The 15,083-nt window shown below is 32.5% G+C and overlaps 1 protein-coding gene across 4 annotated transcripts in view; it reads left to right on the forward strand.

The window, feature by feature from the left end:
• Positions 1 to 15,083, forward strand: part of ABCA5 (ATP binding cassette subfamily A member 5) — a 70,041-nt gene that overhangs the window by 9,647 nt on the left and 45,311 nt on the right. For 2 of the 4 annotated variants that reach the window (XM_059147852.1, XM_059147851.1), the window contains exons 2-9: positions 3,482 to 3,598; positions 4,643 to 4,847; positions 6,736 to 6,897; positions 7,736 to 7,824; positions 9,635 to 9,864; positions 11,530 to 11,671; positions 12,613 to 12,801; positions 14,246 to 14,393. In XM_059147852.1, coding sequence (XP_059003835.1) covers positions 3,497 to 3,598; positions 4,643 to 4,847; positions 6,736 to 6,897; positions 7,736 to 7,824; positions 9,635 to 9,864; positions 11,530 to 11,671; positions 12,613 to 12,801; positions 14,246 to 14,393 — 1,267 coding nt within the window. In that variant the 5' untranslated portion in view covers positions 3,482 to 3,496. Of the gene's footprint in view, positions 1 to 1,263; positions 1,365 to 3,481; positions 3,599 to 4,642; positions 4,848 to 6,735; positions 6,898 to 7,735; positions 7,825 to 9,634; positions 9,865 to 11,529; positions 11,672 to 12,612; positions 12,802 to 14,245; positions 14,394 to 15,083 lie in introns of all 4 variants that reach the window. The other 2 variants (XM_059147853.1, XM_059147854.1) reach the window with 2 other exon arrangements.

The following is a 15,083-nucleotide window of genomic DNA, read 5'->3' on the forward strand; positions in this document are numbered from 1 at the left end:
AAAAAGCACAAAGAAAGTAAAAGTTGTCTACAGTTCCATTGTTTAAAAAACCTCTCTTTGTGCATATAAAGAGGATACTTACTTAATCAAAACTTAATTTATATTTACCTTTTTGAGTAAGATGAACTGTCTCTAAAAAGTTGTCTGCTTTTTTTATCTAGGAGGAGATGGTCAGCCAACTTGGAATGGATTGTTCTTGTTTTGGAGGGAAATGACACCAGTGGCCCCCATCAAATAGGTTTTAGATACAATAAGGCAACAATTAATGTTCTAGAAGATGGCCTAACAGGACTTTTTTGTTGTCACTTTCAAGCTGCCCTCTCAGTACCCTTTGGTGTATAGAAATTTTAGGTTCTTGGAGTAAGCAAGTGAAACCACAGAGATTGCGGTTGAAACTCTGGCCACTTCTCTTGAGTTCAGCTTTAATATAACCTCTTTGAAAAATTGAGATAGCTCCAACAGAGGTCCACTTGCAGAAGGAGCTCCAAGGACCTTCAAAGAGTACAGTTAGGCTGGAAGAGGGATACTGGACCTGTGACAGTGATTTAGGTCATACTATTTTTCTTTTTGCTTTTAAAGATTTTATTTATTTGAGGGAGAGCATGAACTAGGGAAGGGGCAGAGGGTCAGGCACACTGTGCATTGAGCAAGGAGCCAACCTTGGGGCTCAGTCCTAGGACCCTGAGGTCATGACTGGAGCTGAAATCAGATGCTTAACTGGCTGAGCCACTCAGGTACCCTTTAGTCATACTGTTAAAAAAAAAAAAATTTAACGCAAAATTTGTTCCCATCACTTCAAAGTAAAACCCCTTACTCAGTAAGCAGTTTCTCTTTATTCTCTCCCCAGCCTCTGGCAACCATTAATATCCATTTGATTTCATTTTTATGGCTTTATACATTCTAGAAATTCCATATAAACCGAATCCTATAATATTTGATCTTTGTGTCTGGCTTCTTTCACTTAGCATAATGTTTTGGAGGTTCATCCTTGTTGTAGCATATGTCAGTATTTAATTCCTTTTTATGATTGGATATTTAATTGTGTGTATATATCACAATTTGTTTATCCATTCATCTGGGCTGTTTCTACCTTTGACAAATATGAATAGCGCTGTTATGAACCAGTGTGAACATGCACTTGTTTGATTCCCAGTTTTCAGTATTTTGGGGTTCTTTTGGGTATATATCTAGAAATGGAATAGTGGGGAGATATGGTAGTTCTATGTTTAACTTTCTGGGGAGCTGACAGATTGTTTTCCTCAGCAGTTGAACCAGCACTCCACCAGCAGTGTAAGAGTTTCCAGTTTAACCACTGAGTTTCTTATGAGAAATCTGCTCTCCTTCAAGTCATTATTCCACTATAGGTAATGCATGGTTCTGAGACTGCTTTCAAGATTTTTCACTGTCTTTAATTTTTAATGGTTTGATTATGGTGTGTATGGATATGGATTTCCTTTGATTTATACTCTTTGGGATTCACTTCTTAGAACTTGTAGATTTTTATTTCTTGCCCCAAATATTTTTCATCATTAACACTCTTCTCTCCTTTCTGGAACTCTGATAATTTGAATGTCAGACCTTTGTTAATGTCCATAGTTCTCTAAGGCACTGTTAATTTTTTGAAAACCCATTTTCTTTCTGTGGTTCAGACTGGATGGATAGCACCTTTCAGTCTGTGAAGTTCACTGACTTTTTCTATTATCTCTGTTCTACAGTTGAGCCCATTCCATGGGTTTTAGTTATTTGTCATTGTGTTTTCCAATTCGAAAGTTCCTTTTTTTTTTTTTTTTAAGATTTATTTATTTACTTGAGAGAGAGAGAGAGAGAGAGAGAGAATGAGCAGGCAGAGCAGCAGAGGGAAAAGGAGAAGCAGACTCTCTGTTGAGCAGGGAGCCCCATGTAGGGCTAGCTAGATTCCAGGACCCTGGTATCATGACATGAGCCAAAGGCAGATGCTTAACTGACTGAGCTGCCCAAGAACCCCTGTTCTGAAGTTTCTCTTCGGTGCTACTCTATGTCTTTTTTTTTTTTTTTTAAGATTTTATTTATTTTATTTGACAGAGAGAGAGATCACAAGTAGGCAGAGAGGCAGGCAGAGACAGAGGGGGAAGCAGGCTCCCTGCTGAGCAGAGAGCCCTATGCGGGGCTCGATCCCAGGACCCTGAGATCATGACCTGAGCCGAAGGCAGCAGCCCAATCCACCGAGCCACCCAGGCACCCCGGTGCTACTCTATGTCTTATTTCTTTGCTGAGGTTTTAAAATTTTTCATTGTTTTCAAGAATGCTTGCTGTTGTTTGCTGGAACACTTTTTAAATATCTATTTTTAAGTTTTTGTTTGAATATTCCAAAATTTGTCATCTTGGCATTGGCATCTGTTGATTTTTCTTTTCTTAATAGAGTTGCTATTTTCCACCCACTACTTCTGCTGAGTTATTTTGGATTGTGTGAGACTGGGTTTTGTTTTGATTGTATGGAAAGTGTTGATACTTAATTCTAGCATGCTGTCAACCTGGTTAGGTTCAGGTCACAGATTTCAGCTGCATTCTTTGAGCTGTGTTTCTACTTTTGGTTTACTTTTCAAAAGCCCTTGTAGTGCCGTTTGGATCTGTCCTGTGTATGGCATCTTATAATCAGTCTGGATCTGGGCAGTAAGTAGGCTGTCTTTTAGTTCAGTTCCTCAGGTCTTTGGTACACAGAATAGGATTAGATCCATGTGTGCCTGGCTTTGGGGTTACTTAGTCTAGGAGTTAATGAACAACTTTATTATGTTGCTTTCCTAAGCTCTTCTTTTGATTTGCACTCCCTACTACTTTCGAATTCCCTATGGCTTTTCATTTCCATCATACAGCTAGAATGCTAGAGCTTATTTGCCCCATTGGGCTACACACTTGTGCAACTGCATCCAGGACATCCAGAGCCCAGGGGCAGGAGAACACCTTGGGATTTGGCTGCACCCTATTTGAGGTATAGTACCACTTACTGGTGAGGAAGGTTTCCTTGCTTCAGAGTTGGGGCTGCATTAAACTTTGATTACTGCAGTCTGACACTGCTATCATGTGATTGCTTGGAGAAAAGGGCATAAGAGAATGTAGGAAAGAAAGAAAGTTGGGTAGTTTCACATTCTCTGTGAACAAACTTTCCTTTCTGAGTTCTCAAGCCAGAACTAGAGAGCTTTCGGAGCTTGGTTCCTCTGCCCCAGTGCCTACTTCCAGTGCATTTAGTTTGGGGTATGAAAAAAGAAAAAGTGGTGAGCTCACTATTGTGGGGATTTTGAATTCTAGTTACCTCTTGTTTCACATGCTGCTGTTTAGTTTTCAAGGTCTTCAAATTGATGTTGCATGCATTCTGTCCAGATAGGAGAGACAGGTTGGAGTATGCTTAATTCCATCTAACCTGAGACTGAAAAAGCTATCTGTTTTGCTATTAAATGACATGCGCTTTATGTGTGGTTTCAGTTTTTTTCATCTACTCTTTTAACAGACTGATTCAGAAAACATGGCTACTGCAATTAGGGAGGTGGGAGTTTGGAGACAGACCAGAACACTCCTGCTGAAGAATTACCTAATCAAATGCAGGACTAAAAAAAGTAGTGTTCAGGTAAATTAAATAACTTTCTTATGCTTTATTGCCATTTTTGTACTGACATATTTCATCTTTAAGAAGATTTATTTTTCTGGGTACATTTTTATTATATTTTGATATCATTAGGTCTCTCTAATATGCTTAAGAAATAAAACTTGTGTCAGCACAGTGAAGTACCTACATTTCCTAAAGCTTTCTGAATGTTAAAAATTTTAATAATGATTTCTAAATTTAGTTGATTTCTGATATCAGTGCTTAAGTTTGAACTTTAGACATGCATTTCCCAGGTTTTATGGAGTTAAAAAATAATTCCACAGGAAACTTTGGAACTTTTCCACAGTTTATTCCCAGTGACTTCCCATCATTTGAACTCTGGACTGAATTACCCAAGATTACTAAAATTATGTCATGTATTTGTTTTCAACAATATACATTTCTTTAAAAGATAAAAGAAAGTAATAACTCTGGCTAACCAGTTAATAATTCTAAAGGCTGAAAATATATTGTTCCTTTTCTGAAACCAGTAAAACAATTAAACAGGTGAAACAGTAAATAGTTCATCCCTATTAAAACTGATTATTTAGCTTAACAGAATATAGTTTTAATAGTAGACATTTAGGTATAATTAAAGCATGAGTTTTAAATTATATTTGAATAAAGATATTTTTATGGTGAGCCTTAATAGGGCTGTTTGGTAAGTTAATTTAAATAATGTTATATGTAAGTAAATTTATTATTATATTTTACATTTAGTCATCTGAGAACTTTAAATATTAGTGTTTATGTCATTTTAATTTATTATGTGACTTGAATTTTAAAATATTACAGTGAAACTGAATATAAAGGAAAAATTATCTAATATTGCTGTTGGGTTAGGTGAGATGCTCAATGTAATATTTCTTTCAGAATAGAATTGCTTTTACTTTTTGTGCTTAAGAAAGGATATCCAGATTCCTCCTGTTTTGTCCTTGGTATTACATTGTTTGCATAGATATCTTGATTATGTTTGGTGCCAGTGGTATATTTTGTTAACCATCTTGTTTGTCTCCTTTATTATAGGAAATTCTTTTTCCATTATTTTTTTTATTTTGGTTAATATTAATTAGTATGATGCATCCGAATAAGAAATACGAAGAAGTGCCTGACATAGAACTTAACCCTATGGACAAATCTATTCTGTCTAACCTAATTCTGGGATATACTCCAGTGACTAATACTACAAGAAACATCATGCAAAAAGTTTCTACTGACCACCTTCCTGAGGGTATTGTGAACTTATATATGGATTCTATCTGTAACAGTATTTTTCTGCTTGATTTACTGAGTAAATTACACTCTTAACACTTAAAGATATGTCCCCTCACCGAAATGTAGTTTAATAAAAATGATTAAATCATTCAATCCTGCTGAAGCACGTTTTATAGGTCTTAACATTTTATATTTCTCAGACCATTTATAAAATAAGCGTCTTTATACAGGATAAAAGATTTGAAGGCATATTTCCTTTTGATTCTGACCCATATAATAAGCTGGAGGTATAAAGATTAGAAAGCAGTAATCATTTCAGACTGCCATGGTTATTTATGGAGAAATATGGTGTAAACAGAAGTGGTGCTTACCTTTGGAGACGAGGATTGTGGCTAGGTACCCAAGTCTATTTGTCTCAGTTTGTACTTCTCACAAGAAATTAACTGGAGAACAGTGTATATGATGTGATACTAATGAGCCTAAAGTTGTCTGTGAGAGAATACAAGACAAGAACTAGAGGAAGTGACAATTTATACTATGATGATTAATTTAATGAAATACTAAATTGTTGAAAATAACAGATTTACATGTTGTCTTATATAATCAGATAGTTTTAATTAACTTCTAGTATGTATCGTCATAGTCCTGGATAATGCATCACTGAATAGACAATGCTTATACAATCAGGAGCCAGATAACTTTCTCCTATTGGTTTCTTCTTGACTTACTACTATTTAATATCTTATTGGTATGTTTGTTGGTTTACCTGAGCATAAGTAGCATGGATAGCCATAAGCATTTATCATGTCACCTCAAAAAACTGATCAGAAATGTTGAGAACAAACTTCTTTGGTAGGTCTGACTTAGAGGAAAGCATATACACCAGAGAAACCCAAGTCAGTGTGCGTTAACTTAGATGCTAAAATAGTAGAAATATATACAGATACTTTTAAAAAGTTCTGTCTTTTTAACAACAGAACTGTGTGAAAGTGGTACACGCATCCAGATATGGCAACATGACTGGTAAGATGTTGAACTAACACCCTCTTTAGTCAGATCAATCTGTGTTCACCTTTAAGGTCCAGAAAATCATGACAATTAACACTGAGGTAATACTTTATAATTTACAGAGCATTTTTATCTTTGTAATTGCGTTTGTTCTTAACAACCAGTATAATCAGCTAGGTATTAAGGATGAGGATGCTGGAGTTCGGAGAATTCGTTTGCTTATCTCTGCTCACACAGTTAGTAAGTAACATAGTTAAGCACATGATCCTGTGTTCTTCCATTTCACCACATGTCCTGAAGCTTCTGTAGTGAACACTAGTTGCTTGTAAATAAAACTCTAAGAAAATATTTAAAAACTGGGATTATTTGATGTGAAAGGAATCTCAGTAGAGATTGTTTTCTCCATACATCTCTATGTATGGGGTTGAAATGGCGATTTTTTATTCAAAGGAGAGTTGTGTCTTAGTTACCAGAGTACATATTTGGTTTCTGAGAAGGATAATGGAATTTTCTTCTTTAGAAGAAATATTTGAAAATAAAATATCCATTCACTTACCAAGGAGTTACCTGTATGGTTTACTTTGAAATAGATAAGTGAACTGCAAATACTACATAATAAAGTATATGCTGGACTTCATCATATTAATAACTTTTATGTGTTACACAGACATATAATTTATGTACTTAGATGACAGCTGAGAAATAGTGTCTGAAATTGTACTGTTACTAATTATCATGTATATTTTTAGAATGGCTCTATTTTCTTGAAAGTTAGAGAATAAAACAGAAGTGCTTATAAAATACTATATTCACCAAATATCATGCTAAATTTGGCCTGTTGTTTGATAGTAAACTTTTAATTTGTGAGATAACTTTATTGTTATAATATTTTACAGTCATAATTACTGAAGAATATGCAAATGAAAAAGAATTGTTAGTATCCAGTCTTTCTAAACCCAACAACTTTGTGGGTGTGGTTTTCAAAGACTTCATGTCCTATGAACTTCGTTTTTTTCCTGATATGATTCCAGTGTCTTCTATTTATATGGATTCAAGAGGTAAATAGCCCTAAACGATCTTGTAAATCAAGTAAAATGCATGTCTTTCTGGTTTTAGTTCATATGCAAAATTTGATGGGGTCCAACATTGGCATTTTCAACTGTACTTTCTTGTTCAGAGAAGAAAACAGTCAAGTGTAGCATAAATATATATGTATAAACAAATATCTGTCTACATCTACATGTAATATGAAATATAATTTATATAACATCTATTTTAATGTTAATACATTTATATATCATCATTTATATTAATAAATATATATTATATAGTATATATAATATTATATAAAATATATAATACATTTATATATATCTTCATTACAGTAACAGCAAAATTTTATCTTGAATTGTATGACTTTCTGAATCAGCATTTTTTCCTCCATGTAATTGTTTTTCACATGTGGTGTGCTACATGTCTTCAAAATTTCAAGGTCTTGGACCAATGAACTTTATTAGTTTTATGTTTCTATCATGGAAAACAACCTTCAATGCTTCAACCACAAACATTTATTGAACAATGTTGAAGTCCCTTATGCTGACTTGATTCCAAAAGGCACTTAGAAAAAAATTTTTTTTCCTGTCCTCTTAACCTGGACTTGTCCTGGCATCTGGGTGTGCTTTGAATCTGATTAAGTCACTATAGAATGACTTACCTTGAAACAGAAAAGTGACTTATTTTAAATAACATGTGCTATTCTCTGCCTTCAAAGGACAACTCCTTATTTTCTTCGGTCCTATGGAGATTAATTAATTATATTGCTTTAGCAACCCTCCATATAAAAGAAAGCACTTACATGTTGTGCAAATATTTCTTTTTCACATTTTGTCCCCATAGCTGGCTGTTCAACATCGTGTGAAGCTGCTCAGTACTGGACCTCAGGGTTCACAGTTTTACAAGCATCCATAGATGCAGCCATTATACAGGTAACTATGATGAAGGAGGTAAAATAAAGCCAAGCCATATATATATATATATATATATATATATATATATATATATTTTAAAGATTTGATTTATTTGAGAGAGAGAGAAAACCAAAGCATATTTTGACAATTATGCCCTAAGTCTTTATAGTTAGGAATTTGTTTATCTACTGTCAAATATACAGAATACATATTAAAGATTCTTTAAGAAAAAAAGATTAAGGAAGAAGCATGTTTTCTGATTAAATATTTTTCAAATATTTTTATATATTTTTATATATCATTTGATGGTTTCTAAGCCCGTGAACTTAGCATTCCATGAATCTGTATTGTTGTATCTGTGTTGACCATAGATAATACTTATGAAAGATGTATATTTACAGACTTTTCCCTTGAATAAAAACAAGTTAAAGAAAGTGAGTATTTTATTATGTTAATCATAGTAGTAGATTTCATTTTTTATGTAATAAAAATTTATCACTTATTTGCCAAGCATCATTTCTTTTCTTTCTTTCTTTTTTTTTTTTTAAAGATTTTCTTTCTTATTTTTTTTTTTTAAGATTTTATTTATTTATTCATGAAAGACAGAGAGAGGCTGTACCAGAGGGAGAAGCATGCACCCTGTCGAGTAGGGAGCCTGATGTGGGGCCTGATTTCAGGACACTGGGATCATGACCTAAGCTGAAGGCAGACACTTAACTGACTAAGCCACCCAGACGCCTGCCAAGCATTGCTTCTAAGTGATATACTAATATGAACCCATTTAACTGTAGCAGCCATATGAGATTTGTGCCATTACTCTCTCCATTTTAAAAATGAAACTGAAGCCCAGGGAGATTAAGTGACTTTCCCAAATTCAGTTAATTAGTGGCAAAGCTAATTCAAACTCTGGCTTTTTGCCTCCCAACTTTGTGTTTGAATACTGTACTGCCACTAGGACTAGGATTGTTACAATTATAATCTAAAGACATTTAGACCTTATCGAGTGCCTCACATTTTAGTATAAAAGAACAGGAGACCTTGAATAGGACACCTATCTCTGTTAGTTGTTAGACTGCTATATAGTAAACTGACTACAATCATAATACTTCATTTGACAAAGTTGTTGTAAGAACCAACTGATAGGTATAGGATTGTCTTATAAACTCTTACAAGATGGTATAATTATTAATATTATCCAAATTCAATAATATAGAAGTTTAAGGTAAAGACAGTGAAATATAGGATCTATCGCATAAAAGTAGTGTAACACTTTTATACTACTTTTTTGTATTTTGGCCAAAGACCTTAGCCATTCACAGCCTAGACCACACCGGATGGAAAAGCAGAGCACATATTATTTTAGACAAGGTAGAAGTATCATATGGCATAAAATTTTATAATTCTGTCTATACATGCTGCATATATAGATCTTAAAACAATAGAACATACCATTTAAAAATTTTTTTAAAAGAGAGTCTTCATGGTACTATAATCATTCCTTAATTCTCAATTTTATAAATGCGTATTTTTGTTAAGATGTATATATTGTCTGGTTAAGAAGATAATTGTTAAATTTTATTTTCTTTGACAATTTATTTCATCAAAATTTATAGACTTCCTGACTTTATGGTATACTTCCAGAATGAATAAAAGCAATAATGTATGCTATATCATGATATTGTAGTCAGTTACTTTATTTCCGGTGTGGTTTTTGAGAATTGTATTTGTGATAGGTTTGTACCAAATTTGGGAGTGTAATTGTCACATTTTATTGGGGGCCACTACCTGCATTAAATTCACTGATTATATTTTCATTTTCCAATTCTAGCTGAAGACCAATGTTTCTTTTTGGAAGGAACTGGAGTCAACTAGAGCTGTAATTATGGGAGAAACTTCTGTGGTTGAGATAGATACATTTCCCCGAGGAGTGATTTTAATATACCTAGTTATAGCATTTTCACCTTTTGGATACTTTTTGGCAATTCATATCGTAGCAGAAAAAGAGAAAAAGTTAAAGGAGTTTTTAAAGATAATGGGACTTCATGACACTGCCTTTTGGTATGTTATTACAAGTTTATTGTTTAGTGTGATTAATAATTAATTGTAAAGATCGTCAGGTTGTAATTTTGTTTTTCTCTCAAGTTGGGGTGCTGATTGTAGATTGTAGATCGTCAGATTGTAATTTTGTTTTTTGCTCAAGTTGAGGTGCTGATCCTTTTTACTTACAATGATTGCCTTTGTCTTGGAATATGAGACTAAGGCAATAATAAGCTTTAACAATATATTGGCTTCTTCTTTTTTTTTTTTTTAACCATAAGGTAAATGGGATTTGAAAAACTGATGTTGATATAACTTTAAATTTTATTTCACATTTTGTCTTAATTGATGAGGTGTGTTCTTTGTATTTCAGTGTCTAGAACATGAAAGATTTTGGAAAGTTAGAAATTAATTGTGTTATTGTCTTCCCCCAATATCATAGCATATGCATTTATTAAAAACTTAATTAAAATGGTTGAAGTTTGCTTATGTCGTATGTGGGATTTTCCCCCTGGGAAAAAAGTTATTTGCATGAATTAAGATGAAAATATACAAGATAGTTTATAGAGAAGCAAATTTGAAAAGTGTTTTCACAAGTGAGCTTTTATGGGTCAGCAATTTTATATAATGATGATGTTATAGAGGTGTGACTTTTTATAAATAATTCTGAGTGAAATTTCCTTACTTTTCCCACTGTGTAGTAGGAAAATTTATTTTGACTTCACATTGGGGGAAAAGTTAATACTGTGCATGTGAGTTGCTATTATAGTCCATTTTATAAAATTTTATTCCATTTAGCCCAGTGCAGCAATTAATTATAACACTTTAATAATATCACTTTACATAATGGGGTCATTGTGTGTAATGTATTTTCTTTGCATATTTTTTCCTGTTATTTGAGTAGTGATTGGTTTTTAAGATGTATTAAATTATTAAAGTGATTTGTGAGGAAGCGGTAGTTGGAAGCATTTATGCAAATCAATTTCTTAGTGCCTCTGTTTTGCCTCTGTAAAATGATGGGAAGTCAGTTTTGGTAATGTAGGTATCTTTTAATCCTATTTCATTGCTTTTATGGTAGCACACATAGATTAAGATCTGCTTACATTAAAAGAACAAACAAACCCAAATACTGTAGCAGTTTCATTGAACTCTGATTTGGGAAGAAATTTTGAGTAAATATAGCGAGTCCATTGTTGATCTTTATCTTACACTGTATAAATGTAGTAAGTATGTTGTTCATTAGTGATTGTGTTGATTAGTTGGTTAGTGTTGTTTTAAAGTACCAAAAGCTGTCAGAAGTTTAATTATATACCAGGGCATAAGAAAATTTTCATTAGACTCTTCTGTATTTTAAGAAAATCAGAAATGTTGTACATTATTGAACTTTTGAGAATATTAGATTTAAATTAGTCATAAACTGCTATTAATTTGTGAAGTTTTTTTGACTCTTAAAAAGATAATCACTATTTTACCTCTATATCAGGTTGTACTATTATCTTTAACTTAACTAATGTATTTTTAATTAGTTGTAAGAGCATTAATTTTTAGTAAATGAACATACATAGGAGAGAATAAACAATTTTAAGAGTAAAATTGCTAAAATAAAGCTGAAGTTTTGTTTGAAATGATTTTTAATTGTTAAAGCCTATGCATGTAACCATAAATATGTTTATATTCTCATTATAGGCTTTCCTGGGTTCTTCTGTATACAAGTTTGATTTTTCTTATGTCCCTTCTTATGGCAGTCATTGCAACAGCTTCTTCGCTATTCCCTCAAAGTAGCTGTGTTGTGATATTTCTACTTTTTTTCCTGTATGGGTTATCGTCTGTGAGTATTTTAACTTGAAATGGGAATAAAGAACTGTCAAAATAGTTGATTAATATAGCGAATTATTATTCTTTGGTTAATTTATAGTTGATTTGTTACTAGGTTACTGATAAATGAATTGTATATAGCATCATTTTATCTCCAGATTTTTAGGAAAGGTATGAAATAGTCTCAAATTTAACTTGTTTTCATATAATGTATTTCACATACAAATTTCTAAGTCTTTTACTGTCTTCATATAATCAAATTATATGTATAGTTAAGATTGTCTAGTACTAGAGTTTTTTCAAACCCTTTGTTTTCATGAAATCCTGACTATTACAAATTAATTTATGTTATAGGGAGATGATTTATAAAGGTGTACCTTTGTAAATATAGCTCTTTGGCAGTGTTGATATTCATTTGGTATATTTGCTGAATGTAGCTGTTGTTTCCAGTAGTTCCAGTGTCCATTTTGATTGGCTTATGTGCCAATGCCATACTGGTTAAATTTTTTGATGATCAACCTTGCTTTTTAACATGATGATTTACAAACAACTCGGACTTCTATTTACAGTTAACTGATTTAGCTTCTTATTAACACATTGAGTTTAAAAGATAGGTTCTCTGTTCAAAAGCTGGTTGGTTTATTGTTTTGTTCACGTATATATATCTAACTGCAGAAACATGTGACTGTTTATGGTTTCTATAGTGTAGAAGTAACCATGTTTGCCTTATGTAGGTAAATTGTAGTTTTTAATGTTTGTCATCTTAAGTTTTGTTATGTATTTATCATGATTTACATGAAAATAAAATATTTTACCATAGATAGCATTTAGAAAGTATTTCAGTGAATGTATTTTCCCAACGAAAATAACTTGTTCTTTTACAAGCAAAATTAATTTTATTTTCATACCTATGTATATGAACAATGCATTAATCTTAATATTTATATTTTACAGATATTTTTTGCTTTAATGCTGACACCTCTTTTTAAAAAATCAAAACACGTGGGAATAGTTGAATTTTTAGTCACTGTGGCTTTCGGATTTGTTGGCCTTTTGATAGTCTTCATGGAAAGTTTTCCCAAATCATTAGTGTGGCTTTTCAGTCCTTTCTGTCAGTGTACTTTTTTGATTGGTATTGCACAGGTAGGTAATAGAGTCATCTTGCTTTCACTAAATATTTTTTTCCTCCAATTCCATGCAGCCTGTTATACTACAATGCATATTACCCTGGATTTGCGAAGAAATTATTTTAAAATGTCCACATGAGAAAGTAATCCTATTTGAATACTAGAGTACATTTTACTAGGTTTTATTTACATTTTCTTCATTTCTAAGTTTTTCATTTACATGATCTGTTTATAAGTTTTCTACTTCAAAGTGTGTTAGTGTGTCTCAATAATCTATTTTACTGCAATAATTCAGTTTGTTAGATGTCGTTGTTTTAAGCATCAGGTAATCTGGATTGCTCCTTTTGTGAATTTATCTCAAATGTGTACTTGGCAGAAAATTGTGTGTGAGCAAAACAAATTTTCATGACTGTATTAGTGAAATAAGTAGACCTGGTGGATTTTATTACATTAGGGTTCATGGGATTGTCATTCACCTAAATAATATTTATATTCATTTATTTTTAAAGTGTTTATTTGATTTTTATTAATCTTTACAGGGGCAGTCAGGTTCTAAGGGAAAAATTCTTATGAGAAATTGCTTTATATAATAAAACATAAAGTTGTTTAATGTATAAGGAGAAAATATAATTACTAATATAAGAGATGATTCATGTTGACTAGATAGAATATTCTGATTTGTGAGATCTAAGATAGATTGTTTATGAGCATTGCATTAAATAAGTTTTAATTACATTGGACCTAAGAACTGTTGTTTATACATTTTAAGAGTCCATTGAGTTCTTCTTCAACTTAGAGAAGTAGAATTAGAGATTCATATGTTTTGTTGATTGTGTGAGGGACTTTTGATGTTTATTTAACCCATCTTCCATTTCACGGAGGAGGAGACTGAGATCCAGAGTGGTGTGATTAAAGTTTATTCACTTAATGGCAGATCTAGGACTAAAGGAGGCCTCAGCCTCTAGTATATTTCTTTCTGCTCTCTCGTATATATCTACTATGAACAATGTAATAGTTGTGTTAATCAAACCAGAATACCTTCCTATTTTCAGCATTGAAAGGATGCTGATCATAATTTTATCTTCTAATACTCAATTTGCTTGACTGCCACATGGACCATTTGTTTGCATCAGTTAGTGTTAATTGGATATTTTATTGTTATTTCCTTTGATAGTCATTGCATCAGAATTAAAAGCCCCAAGAGTGGATGTATACTCCTTTTAACAAGTTTTAGAAACATAACTTTAAAAAGGATTGAAATAGATTGTTGTGATAAATTTATATTTTAGTGAAGTTTCTGTTGTTTTCCTTGTAAATTCATACTAATTTGGTAGATTGTTTAATCTGTTAAAAGGCCCAGTTTGGTTACCACCAATCTGGATATATGGAGTAACTCTGGTATTAGCTTTCAGTTAGTTTTATCATTTTTATATAATAAAGTTTGTGTTTCTGTTTTTCAGGTCATGCACTTAGAAGATTTTAATGAAGGTGCTTTATTTTCTAATTTGGCTGAAGGCCCATATCCTCTAATTATTACTATTGTCATTCTATCACTTAATAGTGTATTCTATGTCCTCTTGGCTATCTATCTTGATCAAGTCATTCCAGGTATGCAGGTAGTTATTAGATTTTGCTTTAAAGATTTTTGCTTTTTTTGCTCACATAGCATCAGTTTAATTTAAATTTTTTTCTAGCCAGAGTACCCCATCATATTTGTTGTCCAGGCTTTTAACTTAATTTTAAATAAATATATTTTGTACCTGCGTCTTAACCACTAGTAAACATAAGGAGATTCTGTTAAAAAGAAGAGTTTGCTTTTGAAAACATTAAATCCTTAACTGAATCTATCTCTGTCCTTCCCTGTGTCAGTCTTCCTTGGCTGAAGTATTTGACTCTTTTACCCTCTAAGGTACAAAACTGTGAAGTAATCTTGTAACTTCATAGTTTTCACCTTATGTAGTTCATTTAATTCTCTTTATCTATCATGTATTTCTAGCCAACTTCTATAGATTCAAAATATTATTAAAATATTTAACACTCCCTTGACTTTCCCCTTTGAGTTCCTCATTATACTTTTGTCTGTGTTCTAGACCTGCACTTATATGATTACTACTAGACACGAGTGGCTTTTAAAATTAAAATTAATTAAAGTTAATTAAATTAGCAGTCCATATCCTCGATAGCACAAGTCACCTTCCAACTGCTCAGTAGCTGTTACCATATTGTATAGATAGAGGACAGTTCCATCCCTGCTAGGCTGGCCAGCACTAGTCTACAGCATTGTAATACCTCTCATCT

Source organism: Mustela lutreola, chromosome 15, assembly GCF_030435805.1.
Source record: "Mustela lutreola isolate mMusLut2 chromosome 15, mMusLut2.pri, whole genome shotgun sequence".
Lineage (NCBI taxonomy): Eukaryota > Metazoa > Chordata > Mammalia > Carnivora > Mustelidae > Mustela > Mustela lutreola.